We start from the raw sequence: 19867 nt of genomic DNA on the forward strand, positions 1-19867 counted from the left end.
AGTGCAGTGTGAAAAGGCCTTAAACGGTTAATATTTTTTATTTTGTATGTATTATAAAATATGGATTTAAAATACATTTAAAAATGTATAAATGTTTATGCTAGATTCTATTAGTGATATGCCGGGACACACCAATAAGAGAAAATAAAACAGCTGTCTGTACTGCCCCATTGTGATATGGTTCTGTCCACTGCTTGAGCTTGACTCCACTGCTTGAGCTTGAGAGAGAGAAAACATTTTTGTTTTATAATATAAATACAAATAATTGTAAATTATAGGCTATATAAGTCGCTTAGTAAAGGAGCTTCACCTCAAGGATTGAAATATAAATGTAAAATGACTGCCTGAGGAGTTCCATTGATAGAGGGCACCAAAGTGCTATAGCAGATTAGAACAGTTAAAATAAAAAAAAATTCAATACAGAGTATTACTTATTATTATGACTTAAAAGATTCAGAATTTTTTTTTATTTAACAATTTTGGCCAATTTCAGTCATGTTTTGACGTCACACCTATCGTATTTTGCGATCCATGAACTAATATTACATGAAAGAAAAGCTGTAACTTTAATTCGTTCAAACTGTCATTCAGTTTACTGGGCCATAACCTAGTAATAACGCAACGTGGGGCCAGTGACGATCGAACATATCACCTATAATCGATATCACGTATAACGTGTGGGCAGAGATGTAATCGTACAGTCGATGTGCCTGTAACAGGTTTAACAAAAGACATAAAGCTACAGTAAGAAATATTTATATATTTTCTCTGGATTGCTAAAATATTGCAATATTAATCAATAAACAGCAGAACTATTTGTTCGAGGTGTTTGTCACACAAACTGTCGTGATGCATACAATTGTGACAGACATTAATGGATGACAAGTTGCAGCGCGTCGTAATACTTTTCAGAGATTCATAAACCTGAGCCAATACAACTGATAAAGAAACTGTGTCCTTAAGGACGGGGAGGAATGATGTCAAGTGACGTGCACTTCGACACATCTACCCTTTTAAAGCTGCGCGCGGCTGCAGGCGCAGTTTTAATTGAAAGGCCAAGCATCGAGACAGATACAGCGAAGGATAACCGCGAAAGACCTTTCATATTATAAATATTTGTGTTCGAAGTGAGAACGAAGCCAAGTATCAGTATGGTTTGATCTCTGTATTAAAAAACAAAACCACGAATGTAATCCTATACATTCGACATCGAGTGCGCGCAAAGGCCGCAGAGTTTTTCGTCTCGACACCAGTGTCCTCTTTGAGCGATTCGTTCTCATGAGATTCTTTAGACTCACATTTAAGTGTTTCGTGGATTGTTTTTGAAGGTGCTGTCGATTTCTCTGTTTTTCTTTGAGGAAGAATCTTCTTTATTTGCCCGATTTTATTTGCCTGTTTATTGAATTTCGATTAATGCTGACCTCCGTCACGACGTTGTAAGTTACGATATACACCCAGCTTATAATACCCTTAAATCCAAAAGCCCAAACAACAGTTAAAATTCTCAGAGGATTGTCTGACAAATAAAGTAACGTAAAGGTCTGGAACTCAGCTGATCGTTCTGAATCCTGACTGATCTTTCAACCGATGTCCTTTTCCTCAGTGTTATTAAAACATTGAGGGTGCATTGTGTATAAACGCATAACGGGAATGGAGAAACCGGCATTCGAAACTGACTGCAGTGCTTTGAACGTTATCCTCGGAGAGGAGAAAGGGGGACACTTCATCCCGAACGGAAACGGCCATCAAGCTGGCGTGATTAGAAGCCTCATCGGTGGAGCTGACGGAGAAGGATGTGGTGCTGCACCTGGCACGATGTCGTCAGTGGAGAAGCCAGGCACAGGGTATCCCGAGCGAGAGCAATGGACCAGACAAATGGATTTTATCATGTCTTGCGTTGGCTTTGCTGTGGGGCTGGGCAACGTCTGGCGTTTTCCTTACCTATGCTACAAAAATGGTGGAGGTAAGTTAGCCAATACATAAGTATGTCCGTAAATACAAATACAGTTATGGTGATAAATGTGTGCTCTGACCCATAACACTATTCCTAACCACAACTGGAATGTATCTGATATAGTACATATCATGTATTTCAGATAAAAGTGATTACAAATGACATCATAGCAGTATTCAAAGCAGTATGACTCAGAATGCAAGCATGTCATAGCAGATACCTACATAATTCCTTAAGTCGATATCAGTTACGATTGACGATAGGAAATATATCCTTCATCACACATTTAAAGCAAGTTCAGGCCTGAGTAAGACTGAGAAATATTGTTATTTGTTGTTATTATTATATTGTTATTTATAGTATTGTTTTTTGAATGACAGTTAGTGCAGTCAACTACGGTAGATGAACGCGGTATCACTTGACAAGCATTTCTGTATTACTGAGAATGTTGGGGCTGTTCAGGCGACTACTTCTTAAAAGGGAATTAAGTAAAATGTTTTACATTTAATATAATGAGAAAATGTCCATAATATATACTGTAACTGCAGTAAAAGATAGTGTTTCACAACATTTGCTCCATCGTCACAAAGACACACTATCCACTCTTCAAACGAGCAGTAGCGGTCGGGCAAGCCGGCATGTGGTGCCAACTTGCCAGTAAAGAGGAGCAGGAAGCACATAGGAAGCACATGGCTATAGAAATTGCAGACATTTAGTAGCTTTGCTACAAAATATGCTGAGCCGGTTGTCATTTATATGTGAAAGCCATTTCTATTTATTTTCAGATTTTAAGGGATATATAACGTTTTTAATCTAAAACATATGTTCTGAAGAATTGTGTAGACCAAATACCTGGATCAATTTCAACATCTTTTTTGAAGAAAGAATAAAGTGCAAGTGGGGCAGTTATTTTGGCCATCACTGCATCTTCAACATTCTTGAGCATGTTGTGATTTGCTGGGATAAAACATGGTCAAACTTACAATTGGATTTGATGAAGTTGGGTGAAATTGTAAAGTGGTGCACAGTTTTCCTTTTTTGCAACTTTATACAATTACACACAATTACATTTTATTACTGAGTTCTGTAATCAAATCAAAAGCTTCAACAAAATATTAGTTTAAGTGTGTGCACACTTATGGAACCAGAAATGCTGATGTTGGAGATAGAAGATTTTCTGTGGAATATCTACATACATGTACAGAGGCCCCTCTGTACGAGTGGGAGGCCGCAGGGACAACTGAACAAGAGGAAAATATATTAGTGTCTAGTTTGAGACAAGAACACCTCACAGGTCCTTAACTGGCAGCTTAATTAAATACCCACAAAACACCAGTCTCAACATCAACAGTGTGTTCACTCAAATGAGTTGTCCTCTTGCTCAGTTGTTCCCTAGGGCCTCAAACTCTTCTTTCTAGTCCAATGTTAGCTAGTTTGTGTGGTTATGTGAAGGGAGTAGTACACAATGTTGTATGAGGTCTTTAGTTTCTTGGAAATGTCCTGTGTGGAATACCCTTAAATTCTCAGAAAAAGAATACACATGAGTGTCAGGAGAAAGTTCTTCATTTCTGGCCATTTTGATTCTATAATCGAACCCACAGTTGGTGATGCTCTAGATACACAACAAGTCTAAACAAGGTCAGTTTTATTGCTTCTTTAATCAGCAAGTTTTCAGCTGTGCTAACATATTTCCTAAATCATTTTCTAATGGAGATACTGTGGGAGGTGCTGCGGGAGTATGGGGTGAGGAGGTCCCTTTTCAGGGCTATCCAATCCCTGTATGTCCAAAGTGAGAGCTGTGTTCGGGTTCTCGGTAGTAAGTCGGACTCGTTCCAGGTAGGGGTTAGCCTCCGCCAGAGCTGCGCTTTGTCACCAATCCTGTTTGTAACTTTTATGGACAGGATATCGAGGCGTAGTCGGGGTGGGGAGGGGTTGCAGTTCAGTGTCCTGTGGATCTCATTGCTGCTTTTTGCGGATGATGTGGTCCTGATGGCATCAACGGTCTGTGACCTTCAGCACTCACTGGACCGGTTTGCAGCCAAGTGCGAAGCGGTTGGGATGAGGATTAGCACCTCTAAATCAGAGGCCTTGGTTCTCAGCAGGAAACCGATGGAGTACCTTCTCCGGGTAGGGAATGAGGCGTTATCACAAGTAAAGGAGTTCAAGTATCTCGGGGTCTTGTTCGCGAGTGAGGGGAAAATGGAGCGGGATATTGGCCAGAGAATTGGAGCTGCAGGCGCAGTATTGCATCGCTTTACCGCACCGTTGTGACGAAAAGAGAGCTGAGCCGGAAGGCAAAGCTCTCGATATACCGGTCAATTTTCGTTCCTACCCTCACCTATGGTCATGAAGGCTGGGTCATGACCGAAAGAACAAGATCGCGAGTACAAGCGGCTGAAATGGGTTTTCTCAGAAGGGTGGCTGGCTTCTCCCTTAGGGATAGGGTGAGAAGCTCAGCCATCCGTGAAGAACTCTGAGTAGAGCCGCTGCTCCTTTGCGACGAAAGGAGCCAGTTGAGGTGGTTCGGGCATCTGGTAAGGATGCCCCCAAGGCGTCTCCCTAGGGAGGTGTTCCAGGCATGTCCAGCTGGGAGGAGACCTCAGGGTAGGCCCAGGACCAGGTGGAGAGATTATATTTTGAAAATAAAAATGACTATCACCTTGCATCTCAAAATGGGACTCCTAAATGTTAGATCCCTTGTTCCAAAGGCAGTTGCCGTAAATGAATTAATCTCTGACCATAAACTAGATGTTATTGGTTTATGTGAAACGTGGCTAAAGCCTAATGAATTCACTGCCGTAAATGAGGCCTCTCCTCCTGGTTATACTAGTGATCATATCCCTCGTGCATCCCGAAAAGGAGGGGGTGTCGCTAATATTTATGACAGTAAATATAAATTTACTCTCAAACCTATCACTGAGTTTCATTCTTTGGAAGTTTTACTAATGAAAGTTAACCAGGCCGATAAATTGTTTTACATAGCCTTCCGGGCCATACACAATGTTCCTCACTGAGTTTCCAGAATTCTTGTCTAACCTTGTAGTCATGGCAGATAGTATTCTAATTTTTGGCGATTTCAATATTCATATGGAAAAGTCCAATGATCCTCTTCAAAAAGCCTTTGAAGCCATAATTGACTCAATGGGTTTTATCCAACATGTCTCAGGTCCAACACATTGCCACAATCACACCTTAGATTTAGTCCTGTCACGAGAAATAGATATTGTAGATCTAATAATTTCCCCCCAAAATCCTGGATTATTGGATCACTGTCTTATTACATTTACCGTTAAAACAAGAAATCCACTTGCTCCGCAAACAATGAGTTTCAAAAGCCGTACTATAAATTCTCGGACTACAAATACATTTCTTGATATTCTTACAAGTTCGCTCATTAACGACAGTAAATAAATCTGTAAACGATCAAATCGAGGATCTAAACTCAACACTGCGAAATACATTAGACACAGTTGCACCACTAAAAACTAAAGAAATACGCAACAAGAAAATACTAGAGCACTTAAGCAAGCCTCCAGGAAATTGGAGCGAAAGTGGAGCTCCACCAAGTTGGAAGTATTTAGACTAGCCTGAATAGACAGTAGACTACAATACCGAAAATCACTCACGTCTGCTCTATCAGCTTATTTCTCCAACCTGATTGAGGTGAACAAAAACAATCCAAAATGTATCTTTGAGACAGTTGCAAAGTTAACAAAAAAGCAAAGCTTAGTGGGTCTTCACTTTAGTTGTAATGAATACATGAACTACTTTGATGAAAAGATCATCACCATTAGAAAACAAATAACTGACTCCTCCTTAAATAGTTATGGTCCTCAAAATCTCAGTTGTCCTAAAAATGTCCTGAACCTCCCTGACCAGGTGTCAATGGGGACACTTGAATTTTTTGATACCGTATCGCTCGACACATTTACTAAATTTGTAATGAGTTCTAAACCCACAAACTCTCAGCTAGACCCGATTCCAACAAAATTACTTAAGGAGCTATTTCCTGTGCTAGGTCAGCCAATGCTGAACATAATAAATTGCTCCCTTTCCTCCGGATGTGTACCAAACTCACTAAGAATAGTGGAAATTAAGCCTCTTCTAAAAAAATCTTATCTGGATCCCGACATATTAAACAATTATAAGCCAATAGCGAACCTCCCGTTCCTCTCAAAAATCTTAGAAAAATGTGTTTCCCAACAACTGAATGCCTTCCTTAAGACAAATAACATTTATGAAATACTCCAGTCCGGTTTCAGATCCCATTATTGTACTGAGACTGCACTCGTGAAGGTAACAAATGACCTTCTAATGGCCTCGGACAAAGGTTCCGCATCCGTCCTGTTGCTTCTTGATCTTAGTGCTGCTTTTGACACTATTGATCACTCCTCTTAGAGAGACTGGAAACCCATATTGGGCTACGTGGACATGTTCTAGCCTGGTTTAAATCTTATTTATCTGAAAGATATCAGTTTGTTAGTGTGGATGGCATATCCTCTGAGAAGTCAAAGGTATGCTTTGGTGTTCCTCAAGGCTCGGTTCTGGTCCCATTATTGTTCTCACTATATATGCTCCCTCTGGGCGATGTAATCCGAAATCACAATGTAAACTTTCACTGTTACGCCGATGACACACAGTTATATATTTCAATGAAGCATGGAGAAGCCCCTAAATTAGCTACTTTGGAAGTGTTTCAGATGTTAGGAAGTGGATGACAGAGAATTTCTTGCTCTTAAACTCAAGGAAAACAGAAATGCTCATTTCTTGTGCACTTGTGCAATTGGGTCCTCTCTAGGTGTCTTCCTAAAATTCGACCTTCTTAGGGAGTTTTTCCTAACCACTGAAATCCAACACTACTGCTGTTTGCTCCTTGGGGTTTAAGGCCGAGTGTCTCTGTAAAGCACTTTGTGACAACTGCTGTTGTAAAAAGGGCTTTATTAAATACATTTGATTGATTGATTGAATGTCTCAACAGAAATCGAGACTCATCAGACCAGGCAACACTCTTCCAGTCTTCAACTGTCCAATTTTGGTGAGCTCGTGCAAATTGTAGCCTCTTTTTCCTATTTGTAGTGGAGATGAGTGGTACCTGGTGGGGTCTTCTGCTGTTGTAGCCCATCTGCCTCAAGGTTGTGCGTGTTGTGGCTTCACAAATGCTTTGCTGCATACCTCTGTTGTAACGAGTGGTTATTTCAGTCAAAGTTGCTCTTCTATCAGCTTGAATCAGTCGGCCCATTCTCCTCTGACCTCTAGCATCAACAAGGCATTTTCGCCCACAGGACTGCCACATACTTGATGTTTTTCCTTTTTCACACCATTCTTTGAAACACCTAGAAATGGTTGTGCGTGAAAATCCCAGTAACTGAGCAGATTGTGAAATACTCAGACCGGCCCATGCCATGCTCAAAATTGCTTAAATCACCATTCTTTCCCATTCTGACATTCAGTTTGGAGTTCAGGAGATTGTCTTGACCAGGACCACAACCCTAAATGCATTGAAGCAACTGCCATATGATTGGTTGATTAGATAATTGCATTAATGAGAAATTGAACAGGTGTTCCTAATAATCCTTTAGGTGAGTGTATATGTGTGTATATACGCTACCATTTAAAAGTTTGGGGTCACTTAGAAATTTCAAAGCAAAATTACATATACCTAGAGAATGTGTATATATAAATGTTGCGCTTCTCGAGAACATTTAATAATAATATAAATAATAATAACTTTATTTATACAGCGCTTTTCTTGTACAATTACAGTGCTTTACTCAAAATGAAAATAGAAATAGAAATGCATTAAAATAATAAGAAAAAAAATTATTAAAACACCAGTCAGCCATAACATTATGACCACCTGCCTAATATTGTGTAGGTTTCCCAGCAGAACATTGCCCAAAGCATCATACTGCCTCCGCCAGCTTGCCGGCTTGGTGCCATGTGTTTTCCAGGTACGCAACGCACACGCACACCGCCATTCACATGATCTAAAAAGAAACGTGATTCATCAGATCAGGCCACCTTCTTCCATTGCTCCGTGGTCCAGTTCTTACTCTCACTTGCCAATTGTAGGTTCTTTCGGCAGTGGATTGGTCAGCACGGGCACTCTGACTGGTCTGTGGCTATGCAGCCCTATAGGCAACAAACTGCGATGCACTGTGTATTCTGACACCTTTCTATCAGTACCACCATTAACTTTTTCAGCAATTTGTGCTACAGTAGCTCGTGTGTTGGATCAGACCACATGGGCCAGCCTTCGCTCCCCCTGTGCATCAATGAGCCTTGGCCGCCCATGACCCTGTCACCAGTTGACCACTTTTTTCTTCTTTGGACAACTTTTGATAGCTACTGACCACTGCAGACTGGGAAGATCCCACAAGGGCTGCAGTTTTGGAGATGCTTTGACCCAGTTGTCTAGCCATCACAATTTGCCCCTAGGCTCAGATCCTTAAGCTTGCCCATTTGTCTTGCTTCTAACACTAAGTTTGAGGACAGAATGTTCACTTGCTGCCTAATATTTCCCACCCACTGACAGGTGCCATTATAACTTTATTATCAGTATAATTCACTTCACCTGTCAGTGGTCATAATGTTATGGCTGATTGGTGTTTATAAGCAGTAGTTTAATCAATGTAGGAACATTCTGTAATATCTGAAAATTACCTACATACAAAATGTATTCAGTATGAGTTTAAAATTGTGTTTGTGTTTTTTGGTTTATAGTCTCACCTTTAGGGGTTAGTGTGATATATCTTGCTGTGTTGAGTCTCCCGAGCAAAAAGGCTGTATTAGGTCTCTGTTTAGTGTTATTCATCATGTGGATAATGTTTCTATGTATCCATGAACTATTTTGATGTAGAAAATATCCCAGAGTACTACAGGGGTTCTTATTGACCTTAACAGTGGTGGGCAAGGAAAGGGTACAGCAACCTGCTGATGTGAACTGGGAGAGAACATAAATCCTGTTACAAAAACAACGAGCAATTTAGGTGTGACATCACAGTGAGACAATGGACAGAGACTAGTGAGGGTTGGCTGATCTTTTAAATGTTCCTGTTAAGAAATATTTGCTTTATCCCCAACTAGGCGATCTAAAGTAACATTAAGACACTCTTACTTTGGGCTGCCAGACTCAGTGTGTGTGTCTAGATTTGTGGACATTGCCTTGGACCCCCATGCAGAGCTCTGCCAAATTAAATAAAGCTGCCAAAGTTGAAAAGGTCTAGTTCACACAGACAGAATCAAGATGCTGCTCAGTAGATGTAATAAGACAGCATCTCAGTCATTCCTTACCTACAACTATTCTGTTATATGTAGGTTACCTTTAATGCACATTGTCTGTATCTTTTTTTTTTGTTTGATGGTATTGATTATTGAAGTGATGCTTGGTTTTAAGCCCTTCACTCAATCTGTATCCACTAGCGTGTTTTAAGATATAGACCATGTTGCCACATTCACAGAACCTGCAATCCTTAGTCATATCTCGAAAGCAGATCTGCCCTCACAGCAGAAATAAATGTGGTTAGGGTTTATGTATGAGTACCGGTTAATTTATGGTTTAGTCAAATATCAAATATCCTTTACGAGTATTCCGCCTGTTTGAAATGTAAGCTTTGCCCTCTTTATTGAATCAACAAATACCATTAATTTCTGCCGTAAAGGTTACGTTTAAGTGCCACGTGCCTCTAAACATTGACAAGAACGTGTCAAAATGACAAAATACTATATAGGTATTACCAAATCATACTACAAATTAAAAGCCACCCAAATAGCAAAAGGATATAGCAAATGTGCTGTGTTTTGTCGTGTTATTTTCTACCTTAGTTGATTTAATTGAGACACTGGACACTGGAGTGTCTGCTAATGACCTAAATATTAACAAACAGTACATTGAGGGAAGAAAATATTGGATCCCCTGCTGATTTTGTATGTTTGCCCACTGACAAAGACATGATCAGTCTATAATTTTAATGGTAGTTTTTTTTTTTTTTTTTTACAATGAGGGACAGAATAACAACAAAAAAAATTTTTTTTTTATAAATTGATTTACATGTTAATGGGTGAAATAAGTATTCAACCCCTCTTTAAAATATGACTTAGTACTTGGTGGCAAAACCCTTGTTGGCAATCACAGAGGTCAGATGTTTCTTGTAGTTGGTCACCAGGTTTGCCCATGTCTCAGGAGGGATTTTGTCCCACTCCTCTTTGCAGATCTTCTTTAAGTCATTAAGGTTTCAAGGCTGACTTTTGGCAACTCGAACATTCAGCTCCCTCCCCCGATTTTCTATGGGATTAAGGTCTGGAGACTGGCTAGGCCACACCAGGACCTTAATGTGCTTCTTCTTGAGCCACTCCTTTGTTGCCTTGGCCCTGTGTTTTGGGTCATTGTCATGCTGGAATATCCATCCATGACCCATTTTCAATGCCCTGGCTGAGGGAAGGATCTTCTCACCCAAGATTTGACGGTACATGGCCCCATCCATCGTCCCTTTGATGCGGTGAAGTTGTCCTGTCCTCTCAGCAGAAAAACACCCCCAAAGCATAATGTTCCTCCATGTTTGATGGTGGGGATGGTGTTCTTGGGGTCATAGGGAGCATTCCTCCTCCTCCAAACACGGCGAGTTGCGTTGATGCCAAAGAGCTTGATTTTGGTTTCACCTGAGCAGAACACTTTCACACAGTTCTCCTCTGAATCATTCAGATGTTCATTGGCAAACTTCAGAAGGTCCTCTACATGTGCTTTCTTGAGCAGGGGGACCTTGCGGGCGCTGAAGGATTTCAGTCCTTGATGGCGTAGTGTGTTACCAATTGTATTCTTGGTGACTATGGTCCCAGCTGCCTTGAGATCATTGACAAGATCCTCCCGTGTAGTTCTGGGCTGATTCCTCACCGTTATCATGATCATTGCAACTCCACAAGGTGAGATCTTGCATGTTTCTTCCATTTGCAAATAATCGCACCAACTGTTGTCACCTTCTCATCAAGCTGCTTGGCAATGGTCTTGTTGCCCATTCCTGCCTTGTGTAGGTCTGCAATCTTGTCCCTGACATCCTTGGACAGCTCTTTGGTCTTGGCCATGGTGGCGAGTTTGGAATCTGATTGATTGATTGCTTCTGTGGACAGGTGTCTTTTATACAGGTAACACATTTAGATTAGGAGCACTCCCTTTAAGAGTGTGCTCCTAATCTCAGCTCGTTACCTGTATAAAAGACACCTGGGAGCCAGAAATCTTTCTGACTGAGAGGGGATCAAATACTTATTTCACTCATTATAATGCTAATGAATTTATAACATTTTTGACATGCGTTTTTCTGGATATTGTTGTTGTTATTCTGTCTCTCACTGTTCAAATAAACCTACCATAAAAATTATAGACTGATAATTTCTTTGTCAGTGGGCAAACATGCAAAATCAGCAGGGGATCAAATAATTTTTCCCTCACTGTATATGTGAACATCTCAAAATGAGCTGCAATACACATTGGGTGTTTGGGGAAGTGCACTTTAGAGTAATTCTCATCATGGATTGCAATTGTTCTTTTTCACATTGAGATTTATATTTTATTAATTTACCAGACACTCCATAATTTCGCCTTAATGCCACCAAAGTTCTGATACCAATGCAGGGTGAAAGTGGGTAATACTATTGGGAACCGTGTTTTAAACATTGTAATTTAGTATTATTTATTTAGAATATACAAATTACAGCTCTTATAAAGTATCTTGTTATAATAATAACAATAATAATAATAACTTATATAGCGCCTTTCATAATACCCAAGGTCACTTAACAAATGAGGGGGGACTTGGGGGTTAGGGATCAATACTTGGGGGTTATGAAAATAAATGTTTTAAGGTGCTTTTTGAATATGGGCAAGGATGTGGCAGAGCGGATGTGGAGTGTTAGACTGTTCCACAGTTTTGGAGCATTGGCAGAGAAAGCCCTGTCTCCAAAAGTCTTCAACCTGGTACGGGGGGTGTCCAGTAGGTCTTTGTCAAAGGACCGCAAGGAACGTGACTGTGTGTAGGGGTGGAGTAGTTCTGTGAGTTATTTAGGTGAAAGTCCATGGAGAGATTTGTAGGTAAGCAGGAGGATCTTATAGGTGATGCAAGACTTGACTGGCAACCAGTGGAGCTGTTTGAAAATGGGAGTAATATGCTGCCAGGGCTTTATAAACTAAATTGGAGTGTCTAGTTCAGTCTAGAGTAATACCAATTTGTATGTACTCATACATTTAAAAGAAATAGCGCCCAGTGCTGCAAATGGCTGTTATTCGGAAATGAACTTGTTGAAACATTTTTGTTGTGGCAAATGTCCTGTATTCTTATTGTCAGTTTGCACACACAAATAAAGTGCAAGTGGATTTGCAATGTACTCGGACCTCTTCAGTTTTTCCACATTTTATATTGCTGCCTTAAAATTTCACATAAATCTACACATAATACTCCATTATGAAAATACAAAAACAGAATAACAGCTTATGAATAAAATACAAATAGACATCTCACATTTACATTATTAATTATTCAGACCCTTTGATATAACACGGCCAATAGTAGAACCTCGGATTCAGGAGGAACAGTGTGGTTTTCGTCCAGGCCGTGGAACACTGGACCAGCTCTATACCCTCTACAGGGTGATGGAGGGTTCATGGGAGTTTGCCCAACCAATCCACATGTGTTTTGTGGATTTGGAGAAGGCATTCGACTGTGTCCCTCGCGGCATCCTGTGGAGGGTGCTTCGGGAATATGGGGTCCTGGGTCCCTTGCTAAGGGCTGTCAGGTCCCTGTACGACCGAAGCAGGAGCTTGGTCCGCATTGCCGGCAGTAAGTCAGACTTGTTCCCTGTGCATGTTGGACTCCGGCAGGGCTGCCTTTTGTCACCGGTTCTGTTCGTAATTTTTATGGACAGAATTTCTAGGCGCAGCCAGGGGCCGGAGGGTGTCAGGTTTGGGGACCACACGATTTCGTCTCTGCTCTATGTTGTCGTGTTGGCCCCTTCAAACCAGGACCTTCAGCATGCACTTGGACGGTTTGCAGCCGAGTGTGAAGCGGTGGGGATGAAAGTCAGTACCTCCAAATCCGAGGCCATGGTCCTCAGTCGGAAAAGGGTGGCTTGCCCACTTCAGGTTGGTGGAGAGTGCCTGCCTCAAGTGGAGGAGTTTAAGTATCTAGGGGTCCTGTTCACGAGTGAGGGAAGGATGGAACGGGAGATTGACAGACGGATCGGTGCAGCTTCTGCAGTAATGCGGTCGATGTATCAGTCTGACATGGTGAAGAAAGAGCTGAGCCGCAAGGCGAAGCTCTCGATTTACCGGTCAATCTACGTTCCTACTCTCACCTATGGTCATGAGCTTTGGGTCATGACCGAAAGGACAAGATCCCGGATACAGGCGGCCGAAATGAGCACCCTTTCCCCGCAGGGTGGCTGGGCGATCCCTTAGAGATAGGGTGAGAAGCTTGGTCACCCGGGAGGAGCTCAGAGTAGAGCCGCTGCTCCTCCACATCGAGAGGGGTCAGCTGAGGTGGCTTGGGCATCTGTTTCGGATGCCTCCGGAACGCCTTCCTGGGAAGGTGTTCTGGTCCCGTCCCACCGGGAGGAGACCCCGGGGAAGACCTAGGACACGCTGGAGGGACTATGTCTCCCGGCTGGCCTGGGAACGCCTCGGTGTCCCCCCGGAAGAGCTAGAGGAAGTGTCTGGGGAGAGGGAAGTCTGGGCATTCCTGCTTAGACTGCTGCCCCCGCGACCCGGCCCCGGATAAGATGATGATGATGATGATGATGATGATGATGATGATATAACACTTGAAAATAAGCTGCTGTGCAAACTAGAAACTTCAAGGATGATACTTTGAAACATCTTGATTGGATTGAATTACCTGTGGTAAATTCAAATGGTTAGACATGATTTGGAAAGGCCACTCAGTTGACGGTGTATGTTAGTGCAAAAACCAAGCCCAAAAAATCTGCAGCATTGAAGGTCCTCAAGAACAGTGACCTCAATCATTCTTAAAAGGAAGACGTTTGGAACCACACACATTCATCCTGCAGCTGACCGCCCGGACTGTCCGAGCAATCGGGGGACAGGGGCCTTGGTCAGGGAGCACTCTACTAATCAGGCTTTTATGTTATATTTGCCAAATGGAAGCCTCTCCTTAGTAAAAGGCACAACAGCATCCTTGGAGTTTACCAAACATCACCTTACAGTACCATGAGAAACAAGATTATCTGGTTAATCACTGTTAGATCCTGACCGACATGGGCATGGTTAGGCTTGGGCGTCCAGGGCTATAGCCCTAGATCTGTTATGAATAGCCCTCAAATAATTCATTTTTTTTTTTTTTACAAAAAATACTAATAAAAAAATATCCACTGATCTTATTCATCTGTAAATCTAATCATGCAATAAAGCATTCAAAAACTATGATATCGCTGATTAAAAAACTCACATTTTTGGGTCCTCTGTGTCATTCAAGTAGTAGATCTACTTTGCACTATTTGGAATATGTGCCCACTTAGGGCTTGTCATTGTTGGCTACGGATTCTGGTGCCAGTGGATGTAAAGACATTTTTTGAATCATTATTCTAAGAGAAATATAAGAAGTGCAGCTGAAGAGTAGGGCTGCAAGATTAATTGAAATCATATTGAAATCGCAATTTGGTTTCTTTTAAACCGCAGAAATCTGTGATTTTGGCTTTTTATTTTATTTTTACTCTCAATCAAAATAACTATTTTTACTGGTGTGCCATCTTTGCTATAATCGTATTTGTGTATGTATTATACAATATATTAGGAGTTGATTTTAGAATCCGTTTGCCTACTTAAAAATAATAATTCAGATAATTAGTATAGGCTATAGGTTGGAGTCCGGTAAGCAATCATGTCAGTCAACACATGCCTACAAGCACTCTTACCAAACAACTTCCCCTACCTTCCCTTACCGAGTACGATATTAGCTGTGCATGCACTCTGAACAGCAAATTCTAACCAGTCAGAAACATCATAGATTCTGTGTAAAGTGTACTGCAAAAGAATAGTGCAGAGTAGGGCTTGCTATTAGGGAGAGGAATAGGATCGATTAAGAAAATGAACCCTGAGGACAATGTGATAGAGACTAGGGATGAATTATGAATATTCTGTTCTTTGGGAATATTTTGTGGTTCCAGAGAGAGAACTAATGTAGGACTAATATTTAGAACCAGTAGGACGGTGGTTGAACAAAATGCGGGTGGGGTGGGGGTGGGGGGTATTTTCACAGATAATTGACCGATATATTTGTTTGCAATTCATTATTTGTTCTGGAAGAGGGTGCTCTTTCACTGGATATACATTTGCGCTCTGCAAAAGGTACTGTACATAAATATTTCCTGAAAAGAGCCTGCAAAGGTTTTGTACTACTCAAGTTCTGGTGTAATTATTTTTGAGAGGTATAACAACGGGGTGTTAAAATGGACCCCCATTGTATTAACATTGCATATAGGTTTTTAAAAAGTCAATACTTGTGTTACCTTATTTCTATGACAGCTAGTTATCTAACTATTATTAGCTTTGTGGAACCTGGGGAAGTGTGTTTCACAGCATTCACTAAGGAGGCATGTTTAGCTTTGACTAAAGTACTGTAGTTTCATCACAGCTCTCTTGGGGAGTTTAGCTTGGACGAAAGCGGCACTGTATCACCACAATACCAGTTTATATTTCCCTTATTATGACAGTAAGACCCATTTGGCAACATTCCTGTTGTTGATAAAAATGTAGCTACATAATACTAACAATAACATGACAATGTGTTTGACAACAATTGCCTATTTCTGTTGAACATTGGGAAATAAATGTAGGGGTCAACCAATATGTTTTCTTTAATGCCTGATTCCGATACTTTGCAAAATGCACATAACCTGGCCCAATCAGACCGGCCACACAATGGAAATGTACGATATTGTACACAGTAAAAAAAAAAGAACAAAATATATTAAATATGTAAATATTTTCTGTACATTGTTCAATTTATTGAGAAAAAAATTACGTAACAACAGTCAATGGAAACCAAAATCACCATCCGTAGAGAGCTGGATTCAAATTTGCACCGACAATCAAAGTAAACAATTGAAATTACAGGCTGTTCCAACTTGCGTGAATTTCATCATGGCAAGTAATGTGTATGGCCCCCATGTGACTCCCGACAACGTCTGGGCATGCTCCTAATGAAACGGCGGATGGTGTCCTGGGGATCTCCTCCCAAACCTGGATCAGGGCTTCAGTGAGCTTCCTGGACGGTCCGTGGTGCTACTTGGTGGTGCACTGATACATAGCGTCCCAGGGGTTCTCAATTGGATTCAGGTCTGGGGAACTTCAGGGCCAGTCAATGGCATCAATGCCTTTGTCATCCAGGAACTGCTTACACACTCTGGCCCCAGGGCCCGCTGCCCCAGCTTACATTCTGATGATGGATCTGAGGATTTCATCCCAGTACCTAAGAGTACTCAGGGTACTATTGGCTAGCACGTGGAGGTCTGTGCGACCCTCCAAGGATGTGCCTTTCCAGACCATCACTGACCTACCTCCACACCGGTCATGCTGGATGATGTTGCAGGCAGCATAATGTTCACCACACAGTCTCCAGACTGTCTGTCACGTGCTTAGTGTGATCCTGCTCACTGTGAAGAGAACGGGACGCCAATGGTGGACCTGCCAATTCTGATGTTCTCTGTTAAATTGAGCTGCACGGTGCTGGGCTGTGAGCACAGGTCCCACTAGAGGACTTTGGACCCTCATGCCACCCTCATGGAGTCTGTTTCTGACAGTTTGGTCAGAAACATGCACACCAGTGGCCCGCTAGAGGTCATTTTGTAGGTCATTCTGGCTGTGCTCCTCCTGTTCCTCCTCGCACAAAGGAGCCGATGCCGGTCCTGTTGCTGGATTGATGCCCTTCTACGGCCTTGTCCAGCTCTCCTCGTGTAATGACCTGTCTCCTGGTATGTCCTCCATGCTTTTGAGGATGGCAATTTCTCAACAAGGGAAAATATTGTTCATAAAAATCAAGGTATCTGTAGCTTTTCACACGTTCACTGCATTTGTGACAGAATTCAGGAAACTTGGCTTAAGTTGCATGAAAAAGTGTCCTGCAACATTTATTTTTTGCATGGAGCATGGAGGTGGAAACATCATTCTTTGGGGAGGCTTTTCTGCAAAGGGGACAGGATGACTGCTCCATATTGAGGGGAGGATGGATAGGGCCATGTATCGTGAGGTCTGTATGGAGGAGTGGGCCAAAATCCCTGCTGCAGTGTGTGCAAACCTGGTCAAGAACTACAGGAAACGTATGATCTCTGTAATTGCAAACAAAGGTTTCTGTACCAAATATTAAGTTCTGCTAATCTGATGTATCAAATCCTTATGTCATGCAATAAAATGCAAATTAATTATAAAAAAAATCATACAATGTGATTTTCTGTTTTTGTTTTAGATTCCGTTTTACACAGTTGAAGTGTACCTATGATAAAAATGATAGACCTTTACATGCTTTGTAAGTAGGAAAACCTGCAAAATCGGCGGTGTATCAAATACTTGTTCTCCCCACTGTAATTTAAATGTAATACAAACAATATAGTCTACTTGACAATTCAACATATGTATCACACGTTACCCTTTTCTCAATAGTAGATTGACCCTTCTTGTGTACGCTAATTCGCCAAATATTTTTTTAAGAAACGAAATGCCAGACATTCTTTACCAATAGCCAACTACCAATTCAACAAAGGTATTACACGTTGCTGTGTATTTTAGGAGAGAAAGAGAAACAAAATCGCATACACATGGTATCATCGCTCTTTGAATTTTCTCTGCTTATTTACTGAAGATTAAGATTCTACAAATGTATTACGCTAAATAATTATTCACAAAACTAAATACTAAGTAATTATTAATAATTACTGAAAACGAAATGCCAATGCAAGACATTACTGTAAGTTATCCTTTGATCCTTTTACTCTGCTAATCCAATTGACATTATTCGTTATTCATGTATGTCACGGTGTGGTAAGCAAGGAGCTCAGGGGTTATACAAACAATGAAGGAAGAAACTGCTTGTATGCATACAAAGGAACAAGCGCACTCTCATTAGATGAGCTAATGCAAAATGTCACACTTTCTGTCCTTGTGGAGTTTTCTGACCTTTTCATGAAGTGAAACCAGGGATGCACTGATCGATTCGCCAGCCATCATAATTGGTCAATCTTTGCTTTAAATGGGCAATTGGCTGTTCTCACTTTCTAATGGCTGATTGGGAGAACTGATCTTTATGGTACAACGGGAGACAAAAATCTTTCTCACTCTATTTTATTCCTTGTGAGATCTTTTTTAGCTAACTGATTACTTGTAAAAACACTCACAGGTCATCCTAGAAACTTAAATAGTTTTGTTGGCTATTCATTTATTTCTAAAACAATCAAGGTGGGAAAAGATGTGCCTCGTTTGTTGGCAGCTAAATGTTACTGCCGCTTCACAATGGGTGCAGAACAGTTTTTACTTTACCATGCATGTGTACACATAGAGTATATATACCGATCAGCCATAGCATTAAGACACCAAGATGTTAGCAGCAGATCCTTTAAGTCCTGTAAGTTGTGAGGTGGGACCTCCATGGATCGGACCTGTTTGTCCGGCACATCCCACAGATGCTTGATTGGATTGAGCATTGGGGAACTTGGATGCCAAGTCAACACCTTGATCGTGTTGTTGTGTTCCTCAAACCATTCCTGAACCATTTTTGCTTTGTGGCAGGGCACATTATCCTGCTGAAAGAGTCCAATGCCATCAAGGAATACTGTTGCCATGAAAGGGTGCACATGGTCAGCAACAATGCTCAGGTAGGTGGTACGTGTCAAAGTAACATCCACATGAATGGCAGGACCCAAGGTTTCCCAGCAGAACGTTGCCCAAAGCATCACACTGCCTCTGCCCGGCTTGCCTTCTTCCCATAGTGCATCCTGGTGCCATGTGCTCTCCAGTTAAGCGACACACACGCACCCGGCCATACATGTGATGTAAAAGAAAACGTGATTCATCAGACCAGGCCTCCTTCTTCCTTTGCTCCATGGTCCAGTTCTGATGCTCACGTGCCCATTGTAGGCGCTTTCAGCAGTGGACAGGGGTCAGCATGAGCACCCCGTCTGGTCTTCGGCTACGCAGCTCCATATGCAACAAACTGCGATGCACTGTGTGTTCTGACACCTTTCTATCAGTACCAGTATGAAAATTTTCAGCAATTTGAGTTACAGTAGCTTGTCTATTGGATCAGACCAAACAGGCCTGCCTTCGCTCCCCACGTATATCAGTGAGCCTTGGCCGCCCATAACTGTCGCTGGTTCACCACTTCTCTTTCCTTGGATCACTTTTGATTGGCACTGACCACTGCAGGACCGGGAACACCCCATAAGGGCTGCAGTTTTAGAGATGCTTTGACCCAGAGAAGTTTTGGAGATGCTCGTCTAGCCATCACAATTTGGCTCTTGTGAAAGTCGCTCAGATTCTTATGCTTGCCCTTTTTTCCTGCTTCTAACACATCAACTTTGAATACAGAATGTTCACTTACTGCCTAATATATTCCACCCACTGACAGGTGCCATGATAACGATCTTATCAGTGTTATTCACTTCACCTGTCAGTGGTCATAATGTTATGGCCGATCGGTGTGTGTGTATATAATATAATGTGTAATATAATGTGTGTGTGTGTGTGTGTGTGTGTCTATATATTGTGTATTAGGGTGGGCCATGGGTCCACAGTCTACAGTCTGACAGCCATTGTTGATGGTAACAACACTGTGTTATCAAAAATTATGATACATTTTGTTTCCAGGGACACGAGTCAAGTTCAGTCTCTTAATAAAACAAATTCATTCAATCAAATGTATT

At 41.5% G+C, this 19867-nt stretch overlaps 1 protein-coding gene across 1 annotated transcript in view; it reads left to right on the forward strand.

The window, feature by feature from the left end:
* Window positions 1-1046: 1046 nt before the first annotated feature.
* slc6a8 (solute carrier family 6 member 8) overlaps window positions 1047-19867 on the forward strand; it is a 131182-nt gene continuing 112361 nt past the window's right edge. Inside the window, exon 1 of the mRNA XM_013132722.4 lies at window positions 1047-1963. Coding sequence (XP_012988176.2) covers window positions 1651-1963 — 313 coding nt within the window. The 5' untranslated portion in view covers window positions 1047-1650. The remainder of the gene's footprint in view (window positions 1964-19867) is intronic.

Source organism: Esox lucius, chromosome 12 (assembly GCF_011004845.1).
Source record: "Esox lucius isolate fEsoLuc1 chromosome 12, fEsoLuc1.pri, whole genome shotgun sequence".
Lineage (NCBI taxonomy): Eukaryota > Metazoa > Chordata > Actinopteri > Esociformes > Esocidae > Esox > Esox lucius.